This window comes from Acinonyx jubatus, chromosome X (genome assembly GCF_027475565.1).
Source record: "Acinonyx jubatus isolate Ajub_Pintada_27869175 chromosome X, VMU_Ajub_asm_v1.0, whole genome shotgun sequence".
Classification (NCBI taxonomy): Eukaryota; Metazoa; Chordata; class Mammalia; order Carnivora; family Felidae; genus Acinonyx; species Acinonyx jubatus.
The window spans coordinates 37663607-37683423 of record NC_069389.1 but is presented as its reverse complement, the minus strand read 5'-3'; the positions used below and the strand labels follow the sequence as shown (position 1 = coordinate 37683423).

At 45.5% G+C, this 19817-nt stretch overlaps 1 protein-coding gene across 1 annotated transcript in view; it reads right to left on the bottom strand.

The window, feature by feature from the left end:
* LOC106972520 (amine oxidase [flavin-containing] A) overlaps nt 1–19817 on the bottom strand; it is a 71548-nt gene that overhangs the window by 6223 nt on the left and 45508 nt on the right. Inside the window, exons 4-11 of the mRNA XM_015069510.3 lie at nt 17922–18026; nt 17130–17221; nt 12483–12624; nt 11675–11824; nt 11218–11377; nt 9094–9190; nt 5445–5498; nt 502–559 (exon numbers count right to left, since the gene is read on the bottom strand). Of these exons, the coding sequence (XP_014924996.3) occupies nt 502–559; nt 5445–5498; nt 9094–9190; nt 11218–11377; nt 11675–11824; nt 12483–12624; nt 17130–17221; nt 17922–18026 (858 nt within the window). The remainder of the gene's footprint in view (nt 1–501; nt 560–5444; nt 5499–9093; nt 9191–11217; nt 11378–11674; nt 11825–12482; nt 12625–17129; nt 17222–17921; nt 18027–19817) is intronic.

Sequence of the window (19817 nt, the reverse complement as noted above, 5' to 3'; positions counted from 1 at the left end):
TGAGTTTTTCCCTGACACGGTCCGCAAGTTTATTATTGAACAGTTCAGTGATAATCCCCTGAAAAAGCCTCCAGCGATCTAATAGGATCCTCAGATAGAATCCCTAAGTGAGCTGTGAATGGAGTCTCCAGATGGAAAAATCAATGAGGATGACTTTGACCTGAGAGAGTCTAGATTCAGCACTCAGCTGGCTGGTGGGGGGGCAGGACCTCCATCCTGGGAACTGATCTCACCCAGCTCCAGGTTCTGACTGCAACTGGCTGCCAGTTTTCCAGTGAGCACTGAAACAGCCCAGCCCAAGAACTACTGCAAAAGAAATTGCATGCACCTGCCGGCAGCCGTTACTGGCTTTTTTGTGATGGAAGTTAATCCTCCAGTAAGTGTATATCCCTTTATAAGACTCTCTTCATAAGACTGTCAGGAAACCGGAATCGGCTTTGCTTTACCACTTAGAGCAAACAGAGCAGAACCTTCTAGGGATTAGAGCTGAGGGTTTCTTACGTGTAAAGCTTCTTGGGATCCTAGCACTTTGGCGTACAGCTCACAGATTTTCTTCTTCCTATAAAAAAGAATAAAAAAAAAATGTGAAGGAAATAATAGCTGAGGAGTATAGAGTAAACATAATGAGTTCCAGGGCCGCTGCCAATGAACCAGATTTATTAAGAAAAAATAAAATCGATGGTAACTACACAAAAGGAACAGTTCCACGGATCTCTGCACTCAAATTACCCCTCTACGCCTCAATATAGTCATTTTATTTGAAGACTCAACAGAATTTTCCTTTTACATTTTCACCTCTTTTACTACCCCATATCATGTCTATTCAGGATTCAAATGGGGAAAATAAGATTAGATTTAGTGCAGGCAGTTTAGGAAATGATGTTAAGTGACTTTTCTGGACTATGGAGACTTCCAGGATAATCCCTTTTATAAGTCTATAATACATATGACCGTGTCTTTTAACTATCCTCTATTTATGTTTTAAAGACCTATGAACAACTAAAGCTCACTTAATCTTTTAAATATAACATAAAATATTCTACACCATGAGAGGCCTAAGGTCGTCCTAGTCTAGTAATCAGTCACTTGACAGAATGGTCTGTGAACACAGTACTTCCAAGGGCAACTGACATGCTGTGCCTCATGACGTTACCTCAGTCTCTGGCTACCCTCATAATTCATTAGGTAAACGACTCCACAGAACATGGCCTGTATTAGGTCTTAAAAACCAGTAGCTTAACTGATCTAAGCACTTCCTCAAACATATTTTCACACTCACAGTGACTCTTGGTGAAATGAAAAAGTTCTTGGGGTGCCTGGGTGGCTCAGTCAGTTGAGCATCCGACTTTGGCTCAGGTCATGATCTCGCGGTTCCTGAGTTTCAGCCCTGTGTCAGGATCTGTGCTGATGGCTCAAGGACTGGAGCCTGCCTTAGATTCTGTGTCTCCCTCTCTCTCTGCCCCTCCCCCCTCCTTCCCTCCCTCCCTCCCTCTCTGAAAAATAAACATTAAAAAAACATTTTTTTACGTTCCAATTTACTAAAATCCCCCCCTTTAGAAAGAAATGGTTCAATTTCAGGATTTGTTTGAACAGCTTCACACTGATCCAGTTATATGCTTTGGTATTTACCTTCCTTAGTCTTTACATAGTTTAAACACTGAAATTGCTCCAAAATATTTGGTATACGCTAATGAGCAACTGAAAAAAATGCTTGGTAAAAAATGTGGCGAAGGGCTTAACTCAAATCTGAAAGATGAGCCCTGAAAGCTGAAGAGACAAATGGCCAAAAAAGAGAGGAGGGGAAAGGAGGTAAGGGAAGGTTATATTTACTAGTAATAAAAGAAACAGAGGTTTTTTAAAAATGAAAATTTTAGGGGCGCTTGTATGGCTCAGTTGGTTGAGTCTCAGACCTCGGCTCAGGTCATGATCTCACAGTTCATGAGTTCGAGCCCCGTGTCGGGCTCTGTGCTGACAGCTTGCAGCCTGGAGCCTGCTTCAAATTCTGAGTCCCCCTCTCTCTCTGCCCCTCACCTGCTTGCATTCTCTCTCTCTCAAAAATAAATAAATATTAAAAAAAATTTTTTTTACGTGACAATTTTATGTTGCCAATAACATTAGAAAACATTATTTAATGTTTATTTTGAGAGAGAGAGCATGCCCTCAGGCAGCAGAGGGAGAGGGAGAGAGAGAATTCCAAGCAGGGTCTGAGCTGTCAGCATGGAGTCCCACGCGGGGCTCAATCCCATGAACTGCGAGATCATGACCTGAGCCAAAGTTGGACGCTTAACCAACTGAGCCACCAGGCGCCCCCATAGAAGGTTTTAAGGGAAAGACAAATGTGATGGCTAAGGTGATGTCCTAGAACATTCATGGCTATGTAAGTTCCAGCACAAACAGGAAAAGTTTCGTTTCCTTGAAAGAGCTGTTCGTAGTACAGATCAATAATCATAACGAAAAGGCAGAACTACTGTCTGCCTGCCTGCCTGTCTCTGTCTAATCTATGCCCCTCATGTAACGATGAGGTGGCTGAGGTTCAGTGTGAGCAGATGGGTACAACATCACTCAGCAAATTAATGGCAGGGCCAAGGCACTTACTCTCCTGAGCAATCCTGCCTGCAGCTAGTTGCTCAATAAAAATTTACTGAGTCAAAATCCGTCCTCGGCCTAGTACGGTACCCTCCTTCCTACTCTGGAAGGAGATGACTAATTCTTACCCACCTACTTCATGTGAGTGTTAGGAAAGGAAATGCCAACATTTGTGAGTCAACCAGAAAACAGAAGTATGGACAAGCATTATTCTGAAGGTTTAGTGATGCTTAGCTTATTTTGGGGACATGTGATAAAAATCTTCATTAAAACAGAGTGAAATCTTGGGGCGCCTGGGTGGCTCAGTCAGTTAAGTTTCTGACTCTTGCTTTCGGCTCAGGTCTTGATTTCACGGTTCGTGGGATCAAGCCCCACATCGGGCTATGCACTGACAGTGTGGAGCTGGCTCAGGATTCTCTCTCTCCCTCTTTCTCCTAAATTCCAGTCAACTTACGTTGCAGTTAACTTTTCATTCATGGACAATAAGTCACTTATATAGAAACGTAAGTCATTATTTACTGTATTTTGTAGTATTAGATGAGTCAAGGATAAGTCCATACAAATACATCAGGAAATTATCTTCCCTATCCCTTCCTCCCATTAAATTTAAAATTTTAGGGGGGCACCTAGGGGGCTCAGTTGGTTGAGCAGCTCGCTCTTGATTTTAGCTCAGGTCGTGATGTCACAGTCATGGGAATAAGCCCCAAGTCGGGTTCTGTGCTGAGTGTGGAGTCTGCTTAGAATTCTCTCTCCCTCTCCCTCCCCCTTCTGCCCCTCCCCTGCTCTCTTTCTCTCTCAAAATAAATAAATACTTAAAAAAAATTTTTTGTAAATGTTTGTTTATTTTTTGAGAGAGAGAGAGACACAGAGTATGAGCAGGGAAGGGGCAGAGAGAGAGGGAGACACAGAATCCGAAGCAGGCTCCAGGCTCTGAGCTGTCAGCACAGAGCCTGACGCAGGGTTCGAACCCACGAACCGTGAGATCATGACCCGAGCTGAAGTCGGATGCTCAACTGACTGAGCCACCCGGGCACCCCAATAAATAAATACTTCTAAAGAAATTTCTGATTAAAAAAATTTTTTTTAACTTAAAAATTTTGGAAAAGTTACATAAGTCAAAAATGTTAGAGCAATGCACTGATTAGTTGGACTTTAAAAGTAACAGAACATAATTTAAATGATGGCCAATAGAGGTCAGTGTGCAAATCTCTTGTAGTTGTATTTACTCACTGGTTTCTAAATCTGGCTGCTCATCATAATTATTTAAAAAGCTTGTTAAAAGGGGCGCCTGGGTGGCTCAGACAGTTAAGCGTCCAACTCTTGATTTCAGCTCACCCATGATCCCGGGGTTATGGGATAGAGCTTTGTGCTGGACTCTATGCTGAGCAGGGAGCCTGCCTGAGATTCTCTCTCTCCTTCTCCTTCTGCCCTTCCCCTCTCATGCTCTCTCTCCCTGTCTCTCAAAAAATAAAAAGAAAAGCAATTAAAAGAAAAGCTTGTTAAAAAATACAAAATACTCAGGCCCCACCGCTAAGCTACCAAAAATCGTAATCTACCAGCCTCAAAAATATATATTTTCCAAATATATTTTCCTGGTAGATTTTGAGGCAGTCAGGTCTGGGAAACTTGCTCCAGTCAATGACATATTCGGAGTTCTAAGGGTTGTGCCTCATAAAAACTTTTGAGAAGCTCAGCCACCATGTGGAATCATAACCAAATGTCTACATCCAGGCTGGTATTTATTTTACTATTAATAAGGAGGGAAAGCAGGAAATCCAAAAGAAAATGTCAAGCTTAGTGTGGCGTAATGAAAAAAACGCATGCGTTAGATGCTATTTCTAACTTTGTCGCAAGCTAGCTGTGGAGACTTGGACAAACCATTCCCCGTCACTGGACCCCAAATTCTTCCTCTTTTGACTGAGTAGGTGGACAATGGTTTCCTTCCCGAAATCAGAGCTAATGGTAATTCAAATAAGCACATTCGTGTGCAAATGTGGGAACCTCTGCAGCCTGAATCCCAAAGTCATCGAAGTAACTCTCAAAGCAAAGGCGGCTTGTGCATTTGCTGCTTAATTTGTTTCAATTAAACGCAGAGAGAAGTGTACGCGTGTGCAAACTGGTCCCCTAACAAAGGATTTAGGGCTACCCTCGAGAAGGGAAGCCCAGAAGTTCCCCGAGGCAACCCCCAATAGCCAAATGACTATTTCCAGGGAAGAGTTCCTGGTAAGATTTTATTTGAATGAAGGAAAGGATTCCAAGGCAAAATAAAGCGAATACAACATGGCAGAAAGAGAAAGGGAGAAAGAAAGAAAGAAAAAAAAGCCACTGTCCTAAAATGACCGTGTTTGTTATAGCAGGAAGCTATCGAAGGGAACATCAGAGCTGCATGCTAGATAAACAAAGGGGGACACATGCACACAAGTTGCAACACGCTGAAACACACCTATGCATTTGCCTTCCAGAAAAAGGATACGCCCGTCCGAGAACCACGTCAAAGGGCTCATCTGAGAACCATGTCAAAGGGCTAATGGTCTCACAAGGTGAGCAGGACTCAGCCTCAAGCTTTTTGCACGGCTAGTGTTTCCTATCATATTTCCTCCATCTCTCCTGCAGAGAAACCCTACTTCTCCACCGCTGCAAAATAAACCCAAATATGTAAAACTAAATTAATATACGCATGTGGGCAAGCACTGAGTCCACGGGGCTATAACCAAAAGTTTGCCACAAGGTTGATTTGTTGCGTTTTTGAGAATACTCGTGGACTGTGGTGTTTTTCATGATGCCGTCAGACTGTTGTTAGTGCAACAAGCACAATATAAAGCTAACCTTTCGTGTAGGTTTCCAATGTCGATTCTTACCTGATTTCTTTATGGAGCTTGGCAAGTCGGTCTGCTTTTCGGGCAAGTATGAACCTGGAGAGAGAGGTTACATGTGAATGATTAGGTGACAGGAGAGTTGCCTTTTTTTTTTTTTAAGGTATTCTTGCCTCCACATACTCAACATTGATTAACTCTCCCACACACTCCCATTATTTCCCCCTACGACAGCAAATGCCATACTATCTCCTGTCTGCCTGTGTCCCAAACCCCTCTAGGCTGTGGGCTCCTAAAGAACTGGTTACCTCCTACTCACTATTTTACCCCCAAAGTTCAGCACAGTCCTTGGCATATAGCTGGGATAGCAAATGTTAGTTGAATTCATGTTGCATTAAATGATATCCTGGGAATGACTGTTACCCTCTGCCAAACACTTGATAAAAGCTGGAAAAACATGGGATGCCTGGGTGGCTCAGTCAGTTGAGCGTCCAACTCTTGATTTGGGCTCAGGTCATGATCTCACAGTTTGTGAGCTGCAGCCCTGTGCCAGGCTGTGCGCTCACAGCCAGCGCGAAGCCTGCTGGAGATACTCCCTCTCTCTCTGCCCCTCCCCTGTTCACACGCTCTCCATCTCTCTCAAAATAAATAAATACACTTAAAAAATTTTAAAGAGCCCAAATGTCCATCAACTGACGAATGGATAAAGAAGGTGTGGTTTATATATACAATGGAATACTACTTGGCAATGAGAAAGAATGAAATCTGGCCGTTTGCAACAACATGGCTGGAACTGGAGGGTGTTATGCTGAGTGAAATAAGTCAGTCAAAGACCGATACCATATGTTTTCACTCATATGTGGAAGTTGAGAAACTTAACAGAAGACCATGGGGGAAGGGAAGGGAAAAAAATTAGTTTCAAACATAGAGGGAGGCAAGCCACAAGAGACTCTTAAACACAGAGAACAAACTGAGGGTTGAAAGGGGCTTGGAGGGGGGCGGGGAAAATGGGTGATGGGCACTGAGGAGGGCACTTGTTGGGACGAGCACTGGGTGTTGTATGGAAGTGATGAATCACGGGAATCTACTCCCGAAGCCAAGAGCACGCTGCATACACTGTATGTTAGCTAACTTGACAGTCGATTAAATTAAAACACAAATTCTTTTTTAAAAGCTGGAAGAACATCTATAAGTAAATAGCTGTAGTGGATGCCATGGTGAGCCAGCCAGATCCCTCTTCAGGATCAAGCACTCGTCACCCTCAGCTCATGGGTGAACACTGCCCCAGCCACTGCATTCAGCAGCAGAGAGCTGCCTGCCTTGAGGTCCTGGCACTCCCCAGAATGACTAGCTCTGGGGTGCGGTGAGGGTATCAAAGCCCCGCATCTCAGTGCACGACACCTCTGAAGGGCCATCCCAGCTCTAGACCTCCTCAAGGGCTGGCCGAGACCCCCAGTGGGACAACACTGGTGCCCAACCTCTCCCCCTGCCCTGTCGTGACTCCTTCCCTTCCCCACGGGCAATAACCCGGAGCGCACACCCCAACGGATCCCCTCTACCCAAATCTCCATCTCCAAGTTGGCTTCGGAGAAACTGGCCTAGCAAAGCCTTCAAATTCAATCACTCAGTAAAACTCAGTTATAATTCATCTGTGACGCTGATATTACTAATTGTTCAAAAATCCAAATGAGCTACAGGACAATGAAATTTTTTCTCGGATGAAATCATTCGAGATCATTCTGGGAAGCAAAGACTACAACATGCATTTCGGGGGAAGCTGTGGACTACTTCAGAAATTGGAACTAATGAACTTTATGGGATATAGTCCTAATTTTGCTTCATTTAACACTGTTACGTCATGGGGCTTGCTAGAAATGATTCTGGTTAAATTTTACGTGTATGTCAGAATCAGTCATTTTAGGCTTACACAGGATTTCAATGAAAATCCCCAGGATCCAACGAAATACTAAATGATATATCTGAAAACCTTTTCAGATCTTGGGTGCTTCTTACAGTTACTTTTTAAATTTTTTTTTAACATTTATTTATTTTTGAGAGATAGAGAAAGACACAGCATGAGCAGGGGAGGGGCAGAGAGAGAGGGAGACACAGAATCTGAAGCAGGCTCCAGGTTCTGAGCTGTCAGCACAGAGGCCGATGTGGGGCTTGAACCCACTAACCGTGAGGTTATGACCTGAGCCGAAGTCGGATCCTTAACTGAGTCATCCAGGTGCCCCTTACAGCTCCCTTCCTAAAGGGCGGTTAGTGTTGGCCGTTCCTGTCAAATCTCAAATCGAGAATGAAATAACCCCCTGGATCTAATTCTAACCACGGACGACTATTCTTTAACTTTCTTTGCTGTTTTATTGAGGAAATTAAACATGCTGGCTTTGGGTGGGGGACATTTCACAGCTCTGAAGTACAAGGTCCTTTCTAGTTTCCAAAAGGTACTAGTTATCACAAACACAGTGCTGGGCAATTACCACCCCTATCGTTAAGGCTTTCATTGCCCAGAGCAAAGAGCAGGGTAGAGGCAATCCAGTGTCAAGGCAAGAACAGGGTGGAGGCAATAAATGTAGGTGTCCAGATAAGACAGATTAGAATATCACTTTTTAGGAACTGCCTAAATTGCCCCATTCCCATCTGGAAAACTACGGCCACACATGTCTTTGTTAATAACACTGAAGAAATCCCAGAAGGGCAGAGGCCACAGTATCTAACTCCCAAGGGCAAGAACATCAATGTCCTTCCATCCACAGTTGGATTGCTCTTGACGGACAGTCTCCCAAAACCTCCACCTCAACCTTCTGTTTTCCTTTGGCATAAAGAAGGCGATGGCAAACTGCCCACGTAATCTGGACCCCTTCTTGCCCAGTGGGGTTAGAGACGAGGAGGATGTGTTGTTCCTGTGATCGTTCCTTCGTGAGCGCCTGCCCTTCACCCTTCCCAGGGAGGCCAGCGCCATTTCTGACAATTTACAGCCAGAGAAGTGGTTGCAAAATATCTTGTGAGCAGCCCAGGAACGCAGCCTGCAGAGTCCTGGGTCTTGGGTCTGCTCCTTTTGGTTTGCTAATTTCCCTTCTATGATGCAAACCTGCGTGAGCTCAACTGTCCCCAGGGAGAAAGGGAAAACCACCCTGTCTCTCTGAAAGTCGTTTGCCTGTTACAGAAGCTGTGCCCTTCTGGTGTCATGTGGTAGAAACAACAGCCCTTTTATTTGTGTAGCTTTGAGGCCACAGTAGCTGTTGGAGGGGGAGGGCGGGGCGGGGATGAGAGGACAAGCAGGGAGGCTCTCCTCTTCTAGACACAGAACCAAACCCTGAACCATCCCCAGTGAAGGACAGCCGTGGAGCGACCTACGGGGAAGAGTGACATCCACTCCAGGCCTGGCTCTAATTCCAACAGCACTTCCTCATTGGCTATCTCTCTTATATACCAGGGTGATAATGAACGTATTCAACAGATGCTATGCGGTGATGCTTGGAATGAAGACGAGGCTAAAGCCTTCCCAGGGTTATTGTGCCACATGCAAAACACTACTCTAATATTTTAATACGTGGAACAGGATATATTTCTGTAGGGTTATTTATGACTGCTTGCATTCGATTCCATATGCTCTGCCAGCATCCACACCAACACACCAATATGAATTAGAAATTTAGAAATTTAGTTAGAGCATCCAGCTCTAACCTACCCCATGATAGCAGGCAGTGATCCATCTGGCTTGGTGTCATCCAGAGTTATTGAGATGGGTGCTTCCTCATCTTGAATGATCATACAGCCACAATAATCTTAATAAGGAGAAAATCGGGAGATTGAAATTGACCTCATCCGAGATTTATGGGAAAAATACACACACACACACACACACACAAAACTATTTTGCTGGAGCACCTGGGTGGCTTGGTTGAGTGTCCGACTTTGGCTCAGGTCATGATCTCATGGTTTGTGGCTTCAAGCCCCACATGGGACTCTGTGCTGACAGCTCAGAGCCTAGGGCCTGCTTTGGATTCTGTGTGTCCCTCTCTCTTTGCCCCTCCCCACTCACACTCGGTCTCTTTCTCGCTCAAAAAAAAAAATAAACATTAAGAACATTTTTTCTTAATAAAATAAAATAAAAATAAAACACCAACAAAAAAACACTCTACGGGGCGCCTGGGTGGCTCAGTCGGTTAAGCATCTGACTTCAGCTCAGGTCACGACCTCACGGTTCGTGAGTTCGAGTCCTGCATGGGGTGTGCCCCACTTCTCTTTTCTCTGTCTCCCTCCCTCTCTCTCTCTCTCTCTGCCCCTCATGGGATTCTCTGTCTCTCTCTGCCCCTCACTCACTAGTGCCCTCTCTCTCTTTCTCAAAAGAAAAGAAATAAGACAAAAAAAAAAACTATGTTGCTAAGAGGAAGGCAAATCTCAAAGCATAGTCTTTGCCCCACCCCTAGTAGGTATTTCCTGTTCAATACACACACTAACTACACAGGGTGTCTGTGGAGCCAGACACATGGAAAATGACCCATGTCTATGAGCTTTACATAATGGTCACGTATGACCAATGCGTGGCTCACACTGTACCGTGTCCCTGGAGCCCTGGGCTACACGGGGTAACAGGTGCTTGAGTTAGACGGAATCAGCCCTAGGAGCCCATGGAAGAAGCTGGCGGAAGGAATCCTTTGAGTATGAGCAGGTTTAGCAACGACAGCCACCATATCCACCCAGGCCCTGCCTCATCTCATTCTCGAAACACCCTGACAGTAGGCCTCCTTGTTGCCATTCTACACAAAGACACGGAGGCGGAGAGGTAGTGCCACACCAAGGCTGCTCAGCTGGTAAGCAAGGGAAGCCCACGACTGCGGGGCTTCAGAGCAGCGGTCTCCCCACAGAACCCCTCCGTGTCACTCTGCTCACGAAGAGTAAGTGGCAGGACCCAAGGCAGGAACCAGGGCCCCACAACTGGTGGGGTCTCTTCCTTTCCTTTCATTGACAGCAAGTGGTGCTGGGATCATTTTGTGTTGCTAGAGGCTATGAAGAGATGGACAGCCTGAGATTTCTGATCCTTTCTCTACCCATTTAAAAACACTTACCTCGGGGCACCTGGGTGGCTCAGTCGGTTGAGCGACTGACTTCGGCTTAGGTCATGATCTCACGGTTTGTGAGTTCGAGCCCCGAGTCAGGCTCTGTGCTGACAGCTCAGAGCCTGGAGCCTGCTTCTGATTCTGTGTCTCCCTCTCTCTCTGCCCCTCCCCCACTCATGCTCTGTCTCTCTCGGTCTCAGAAATAAACATTTAAAAAAAAATTAAAAAAAATAAAATAAAATAAAAACACTTACCTTTTTCTTAATGTTTATTTGAGAGAGTGAGAGAGAACAAGCCGGAGGGGGAGGGGCAGAGAGAGAGAATCCCCAGCAGGCTCTGTGCCATCAGCGCAGAGCTCGATGGGGGGGGACTCGATCTCATGAACCTGAGATCATGACCTGAGTTGAAATCAGGAGTCAGACACTTAACTGACTGAGCCACCCAGGTGCCCCTTTTTAAAATTGTTTTTAGACAGAGAGAGTGCAAGCAGGGGAGGGGGGCAAGGAGGGAGAGAAAGAATCCCAAGAAGGCTCTATGCTCAGCACAGAGCCCGATGCGGGGCTGGATCCCATGACCCTGGGATCGTGATCTGAGCTGAAATCAAGAGTCGGATGCTCAACCGACTGAACCACTCAGGCGCCCCCAACACGGACATTTTTAATCTATTTTCTGTTCGGTATCTACCATAAGGTCCCTAAAAGAGTGTGGTCCTTTCACTTAACACATTTTAAACATGAGTAAGTTCAACCTACCGTTCTTCTTCCAAAAGGCCTCCTTGTAATACATCATGCACTTAATGATAGATCCCATCGGAAGACGTTGAATTAACTGGTTTCTCTCTGACGGAAGCTCTGGTTTGAAGTGCATCTTGGCAGTCAATGTTGGAGGGATGGCGCTAATTACATATCTGCACTGAAACACACAGACACAAAATACCACCTTAGACGCGTGAGTGTCGGTCTTCACAGAGGGTGGGAAACATCATATTTACCATCTTGAATGACCCTGAGCAGTTACCACATACAAACTGAGGCCACTGTGAGGCGACACAGCAGAACAAGGCAGGTCAACTAAAAGTGGTCATTTGGAAGACAGAGGGGGAAACGTGCCGGCACTAATTACCCCACTGTCTGGGTCACATTTGGTTACAAGTTGCAGAATACACGAGGCCTGCTTAGTATATGCTCTTTTTTGGCTAGGCTGAATTACCTCATACACTTCATGATTCAACGTCTCTATGATGATGCTGTCACCTGACTGGTCAACATAGGTGACAGGACGCTTCAGCTTCACCCTGTCCCCGAGGCGGTCCATTATCCGTTCACTCACTTGACCAGATCCACCCACAAACTTCCGTTCCTAGAGGAGAAGGCAGGTGATGAGGCTACAACCACACAATAGCAGTCATGATAGCTCAGAAAGCAAAATACAGGTCAAAAGAAGCAATGTGGAATTTCTAAGTATAAAGATACTGAAAAGATGCAAGTGTCCTACATTTGCTGAAGCTAAGGGTCAAATGGGCAATAGCTCTTGGGGCCACAAGAACAACTTAGAAAGTTCTGGAAATTTCCTAAGGAGAGGAACTATTCACTGGTTGGAGAAAGACTCTACACCTTGCGCTACAGTACAGAGCATGTCTAGAACAGAAATAACCTGAAGCATGATCATTTTACCCATTTGAGGATTTTTTCCGAAAATCACTTGATTGTAGGAATTTGGCTCCTCCTACAGGGACTAATTTTCCCTACCTTCAAAAAAAAAAAAAGGAAGGGACTGAATTCCCCAAATCTAATTAATTTGAGACGGAACATTCTTTAGCTGCGAACTCATCTTCAGGAAGGAGAAAAGGAAATGAGAACTGTTTTCAGGCAAGTTGGTTGAAACCATTTCCAAAACTCAGGTTCCAAATTCACTCACGTTTCAAAACGTGGAAGCGGTTACCTTGTAAGACACTACCCTGGGTGAGGGCAAAATCACAAAGGAAGTTGGTGGGTGGGGGGGAATGGACACTCCGTACCTGGCCCCCGTTGGTAACCGAGAATATCCGAGTGGTGCCTCCACACTGTTTCACGTACCACAGGAACCACAGCGCAGACACCTCGTGGGGTTCAGAGGTCACATTGATGTTCACGAAGAGATATGCAAATTGCCTAGCAGTCCTGGTCACATAACAAGAGCAGCCATCAGGCGTAAATACATACACGCTTCACAGGATATCGCATCTTTTTAAACCATAATTTAGAAAGCATTTGTGTTGCTTTTGGGGGGAGAAAAAAAACTCTCATGGGCTCAGTCTCTGAAGGAGTGCATGTTTTAACTCTTGGTGAAAATAAGCTTTTCCTTTGCTTTTAGGGAATTCTGAGTCAGCTCCAAATATATTCATTCTGGAACAGTCTAGAGGGTCAATATTCTTGAGATGGATCATTAAGGATATAATTCTCATTGATTTGAACAAACATTCTCTCTTCTCTGCCTCCACCACTTACTTCCACTCTGATCCAGGCCACCAACATCCCTCACCTGGGATGTGAGGGCAGTGGTGACTCCTCCGGGCATCCCTACCTGGTTTATGACCACACCCTCTTTTGATCCTTTGCCACGTTACAGCCAATGAACTCTTTTGACAGTGCAAAACAAAAACACACTTCATAAAACCCTTCAATGACATGCATGGTAAAAGGTAGAAATCTTGAATGGGGCCACGATATCTTGCACCATCAGCTCCCAGTGAGCTCTCCGACCTCTTAATTACGTCACTTTGTCATGACATCCTTAGAGTCCAGGCATACTGTCCTATCATTGCAAAAACACGTCAATCTCCCCATCTCAGGGCCTTCAAGAACTGCTTCCCGCTCTCTCTACATGGAAAACTGCATCCTCCACACCACTCACCCTTCATATCTCCCACCATCCACAATGGCTCACTCCTGGAAGATAGCATCCATTACGCCATCCATCTTTCCGGTCTCCCCCATCCACAGTGGCTCATTCTCGGAAGATACCATTCATCACACCATCCATCCTTCCGGTCTCACCCATCCACAGTGTCTCATTCCTGGAAGATACCATCCATCCTTCCGGCCTCCCACCATCCACTGTGGCTCTCTCCCGGAAGATACCATCCATAATGCCATCCATCCTTTTGGTCTCCCCCATCCACAGTGGCTCACTCCTGGAAGATACCATCCATCCTTCCAGTTTCCCCCATCCACAATGGCTCACTCCTGGAAGATACCATCCACCACACCATCCATCCTTCCAATCTTCCCCATCCATAGTGGCTCACTCCTGGAAGATACCAACCATCACATCATCCATCTTTCCAGTCTCCCCTATACACAGTGTCTTGTTCCTGGAAGATACTATCCATCCTTCTGGTCTCCCCCATCCACAACGGCTCACTCCTGGAAGATACCACCCATCACGCCATCCATCCTTCCGTCTCCCCCATCCTCCACAGTGGCTCACTGCTGGAAGATACCATCCGTCACGCCATCCATCCTTCCAGTCTCCTCTATCTACAGTGGCTTATTCTTGGAAGATACCATTCCCCTAACAATGTTCACTCTTCGTATCTCCCTTAAACCTCGCTCATTCCTGTGATACCATCCTTTAACATCACTCCCTGATACTGTCTACACTCATCCACTGCACCTCATTCTTGGGAGTTACTTAACAGGCATATCATGCACCCTTCCTGTCTCCTCTTACAGCAAGGTAGCTCATTCCTGGAAGGGACCATCCCCTCACACCATCCACTTTTCCTGTCTCCTCCATCCACTATGGCTCATTCCTGGAAGACAGCATGTTCCAACATCCCTATTCCTGTCTCTCATCCACAGACATGTAGCTCATTGCCAAAAAATACCATCCCTTACATCATGTATCCTTCCTATGCACCCCCCTCCAACACACCTGAGTCACTGTGGTTCCTTCCTGGAAGATACCATCATAAAATGGGCCATCCACCCTTCCTATCCCCCAACATGTACTATGGCTCAGTATTGAAAATACCATCTCCCTATACCATCCACTCTTCCCCATCCCTGTGGTTCAGTCCTGGAAGATACCATCACTCCCACCCCTGCCATCAACCCTCCTGTCTCCCCCTACCCATGTGGCTCATTCCTGGAAGATACCATCCCCCTTATCATTCAGCTACCCTTTCCAGAAAATTATCTCACTACCACATCACCTTCCCGCCCCCAACCCTACCCTCACCACCCCAATCACTGTGATTCTATCCTGAAAAATATAATTTCCCCACCAGCCACTCACTCTTCCTGTCTCCCTTAAACACTGTGGCTCAATACCAGAAGATACCAGCTCCTCACTGTATCTGCTCTTCCAATGTTCCCCCATCAATTGGCACATTTCTGGAAGATACCATGCCCCCCACACCATCCATCCTTCCTGTCTTGCCCATCCACAGTGGCTCATTCTTAGAAGATACCATTCCTTCAAACCTTCCTCCCTTTCCTACCTCCATGGATAATGGCCCATTCTTAGAAGATAGATACCATCCCACCAATCCATTCATTCTTATTTACAGTCTCTCTTCACTCACTGTGGCTCAGTCCTGAAAAATGCCAACTCCCCACACCATCCAAACTTTCCCATCTCCCCCCATCCACTGTCGATCCTTCCTGGAAGATACCATCCAGTCAACAACTCTTCCAGTCTTTTCTCTTTCCATAGGGCATTTCTGGAAGATACCCCCCTACCCGCACCCCTCCCCCCCCCACACACACCATCCATCCTTCCTGTCTCCCATCACCCTTGTGGCTCATTCCTAGATGATACCATCCCCACACACCATTCACTTTATCTCCCCCATCACTATAGCTCTTCCTGGAAGATAATATGCTCCAACATCATCTACCCTTTTCAGTCTCTCACAAACAGTCACTATAACTCATTCCTGGAAGATACAATCCCCTACACCATTTATCCTTCCCATCAGCCCCTACCCCAGTTACTGTGATTGCTTCCTGGAAGATACCATCCCCCCACTAACCATCCACCATTTCTGTCTCCCGCCACTCCCCCTCCATCCACTAGGCCCTATTCCTGGGGCATAACATCCTCCACACCATCAATCTCTCATGCCCTTCCTCATCCATTATGGCTCATTCCTTGAATATACCATATTCCTACACCGTCTATTTTCCCTGTCTCCCCCCACTCACTATGACTCACTCATGGAACATACCATCCTTCCACACCATCCCACCTTCCTGTCTCCTACCACACACTACGGTTTATTCTTGAATATACTAACTACCAACACTATCCATCCTTCCTCATTCCTGGAAGATATCACTCCTACAGACTATCCACTGTGCCTCATAAAGCTTGCTCATGGAAGACACTATCCCACCAAGCATCCATTCTTGTCTCTCCCAGTCCACTGTGTCTCATACCCGAAAGATACCATCCCCTCACACATTTCATTCTTACTCTTTCTCCCATCAGTTGGGTCGTTCTTGGAAGATACCATCCCCCCACACGCCATCCAGCCTTTTTGTCTACCAGCAAACACTGTGACTCATTCATGGAGGACACCATCTGCATATACTGTCCACCTTTCATTTCTCCCCCCTTCCACTGTGGCTCATCCCTTGAAGATACCATTCCCCCACAGCATCCACTCTTCCTACTCTCCCCATCTGTTACAGTTCATTCCTGGAATATGCCATCCCCACACCATCCATCCATTTGGTCTCCCCCCATTCACTGTGGCACATCCCTTGTTGATAACATATTCCCGCATCATCCTCCCTTCCTGTCTATCCCCCAATACTAAGGCTCATTTCTGGAAGAGCCTTCTTTCCACACCATCCATCTTTCCTCTCTCTCTCCCCTATCCACTATGTGGCATTCCTGAAAGATACCTTGTCCCCCATACCACCCACCCTTTCCTGTCTCCTCTCATCCACTGTGACTCATTTCAGTTGATGCCCTAAGTCCTTGGTTTATGTTTAAAGACTGCTGCATCTAGGAATCTCTCCCTCACCTTCAGGTCAAGTTCCCTGTTACAGTCACTCCTGCAACATAATGAAACTATGTGTATAATGTCAGTCTCTCCTGCTAGAAGAATATTCCCTCTGTGAGTTTAGGGGCCATGCCTCACAAATTCCCTGCCATTTCCCACAGGTTGGTATAGTGCCTTCAGATAGCAGCCCCAGAAAGCTGACTAAATGATTTGTAAGTAACTCAACTAATGACACAGGTTCTCGATGAAAACGTTAGAAAATTTCTATTTCTCATTAACACAGACCAGCTTTCCTTCAGTTTCGTATTTTTCTATACCTGTAGGGAATTAACTTTGATACCTTCCCAAATTGCTTCTGTAGCTGACCACTACAGAATCTGAGTACACAACTACTTGCTTTACTGCAAATCACACAGCCCTTTCATTTAAAAAAAAAAAAAAATCTACTTCCTTCGCCTCCACTTTTTCTATTATTTTAGGTTCCTTTTATGTTCATACCCACTCTGAAGTGTCTGAAGTTCCCCCCAAAGTTGCTCCTGACTGAAAGATCATTAGGTATCCTCGTAACTTTTTTCCTCCAGCTGATTACAAAAACACCACAGTGCAAGATCGGACAGAGAAGATCCAAAGAAAAGATAAAAAAGTGAATTTTAAATAGTCGAGGATTACTTTGTCCAGCAGATTTTATCGATGAGCTCTTTCATGGTCATCTTGTCCCATTCCTTAGCATGTGGGGCCTCCCATGGTGCATCGGCTGGAATCTGCAGAGGAAGAAGGGCCCACAAAGGTGTGCTGGTTACTGCCTACTGCCCCACCAAGAAGCTTTGAGAAGCACCCCTTAAATCCAGCCTCTGTGTCTGTGTCGGAATGAGTGACTGTCATAAAATTCTACTATAGACAGTGATGGGGTTGGGATGGATAGGTCTTTGGATTCTATGCCTTAATGCTGTTGCCAAAATAATAATTATTATTACTATTATGCAAAAAAGGGGGGGAATTACACATAAATGTATACATAAATTAATATGAAATTATGATGATGTTGATCATAGTTATCATTAAGTCCCCAATTTAAGTATGAGAGCTTGGGACAAGGTAAAAATACTCTGGGGGAACAAATCCCTCTTTCCTTTACTGTCTAAAGTGGTATCACACATGAGTAAGACAACTACGAGCAGGACACGTGGCAAGAATATGTCACATGAGTTCTCACGTGGCATAGAGCTAGAAGCACACAGGCATGACAATCAGAGCATGACAATTCAATGCATTTGAATCCTGGTTCCCTTGCCGTGTGGTGTTGGGCAAATCGACATAACCCCCAGCACTCATTTTCCTCACAAGTGGAAATGACACGCACTAATGTCCAGAGCCATGTTCCCTGCGCTGTTGGAAGGATATGAAACAGGTGCTATTGTTATTTTAGTAACAGGTCACAGGTAAGCCGAACACATGTTTTACCTCCTTCCCCATGTTATCCATTGTCCGCCACAGATTGTTGTAATCCAAATACGCGACAGGATTCCACACCGGAGGAAAGGCGCCCCGAAAAGGATAAGTCTTCCCCTATAAGACAAAAGCAAAGGATAATACCTTAAAATAGGATGGCATTCTAAAAGACAAAACCAAGCCAACCTGAGAGCCATTTTCAAACTAACAGTATCCTCTACTGTTACAAAAAGCATCACCTTTGATGGAAAGTAAATAACATTTTGCCTACACCAGCCCCAAATTTCAATTAGATTAGCAGAATTCCCCCTGGGGCTGTGTTACTAGTTTTCAACTTATAGGCAATAATACCTGTGAACTTATTTCTGCTTATAGAGAGAAAATAAAGAAAGGTAGTTCATCCTAATATCTAATGCCGATGCCGCAACATTCTCAACCCTTGAGTTTCTATCTAATCTCTTTGGAACGATGTTCCCACTCAGATGAGACCAGGATGATGACACACATAGAGGACCTTGGACCACATAGAGGGCTGGAACCACAAAGCAGAATATCTGAGACTGTACTGTAGGGTTCAAACAGGTGAAATAGGGCGCCTGGGTGGCACAGTCGGTTAAGTGTCCGACTTCAGTTCAGGTCACAATCTCGCGGTCCGTGAGTTCGAGCCCCGTGTCGGGCTCTGGGCTGATGGCTCAGAGCCTGGAGCCTGTTTCCGATTCTGTGTCTCCCTCTCTCTCTGCCCCTCCCCTATTCATGCTCTGTCTCTCTCTGTCCCAAAAATAAATAAACGTTAAAAAAAAAATTTAAAAAAAAACAAACAGGCGAAATAAAGAGACTGGCTAGACCAGCGACCGTGCCTGAAGAGTCAAAATAGGAGAACCCGGAACAATGGGCATTTGACATTTCTTGGTCGCTCAGCATCCACACTTCCTTTCAAGTATTATCCTGGTTTCTTTTTGGGAAACTGCTTCTCCTCCTGGGTATCATCCCCCAGTATAGCAGGCAATGGGCTAGATCCTTTCTCCACCCACCCTGGCTCCTGGTGCAGCCAGGCTGAGCTGGGCCAATCACACACTCTCTGACCCTGGAACGAGTCGCCCGACAACAGAAGGAAGCTGACTATGGGTTCTTCTTTCCCATGGCAGCATGCTGTGCAGATGCTTCCTGCTCTAAACGCTATGGCTGTGGTTCCTGCCTCTGACTTGCCAGAGCTCCCCTGATCTCTGCCTATTCCCAAGTGTGGCCCTCCAGGCTCTCGATGATTCTCTTGTTGGCCCGAGTTGCTTTTTATTGCTTGGTACCAAGACCTCTAACACAAAGACAGCGATTGATGAGCCGCCATTTATTTCATCTCAACTGCATGATAAGCCCTGCGCTGTGTAAACGCAAGCGTGAGGCAAGAGTGAATCCTTGGGAAAAAGAGACCAGGTCTAGGTATGTTCTAAGGTCTTATTTCTTAATTTAGTTCCTTTAAAATAAAACATCCAGAAGATCAAAATGTCATCTACTAATACAATTTTGCATGAGATTTAAAAAATTTTTTTTAATGTTTATTCATTTTTGAGAAAGACACAGAGTGCAAATGGGGGAGGAGCAGAGAGAGATGGAGACCCAGAATCCGAAGCAGGCTCCAGGGTCTGAGCTGTCAGCACACAGCCCAACGCAGGCCCCAAACCCACAAATGGCGAGATCAGAGCCGAAGTCGGACGCCCAACCGACTGAGCCACCCAGGCACCCCTATTTTTTTTATCAAATAAAAACATACTCAGTATTTGCAGAAAGCCTATTGTATGCACTGTACAATATTAAGGACTGTGTTAGACTTAAAAATTTTTTGGAAGTTTATTTATTTATTTTGAGAGAGACAGACACAGTGCAAGTGAGGGAGGGGCAGAGAGAGAGGGAGAC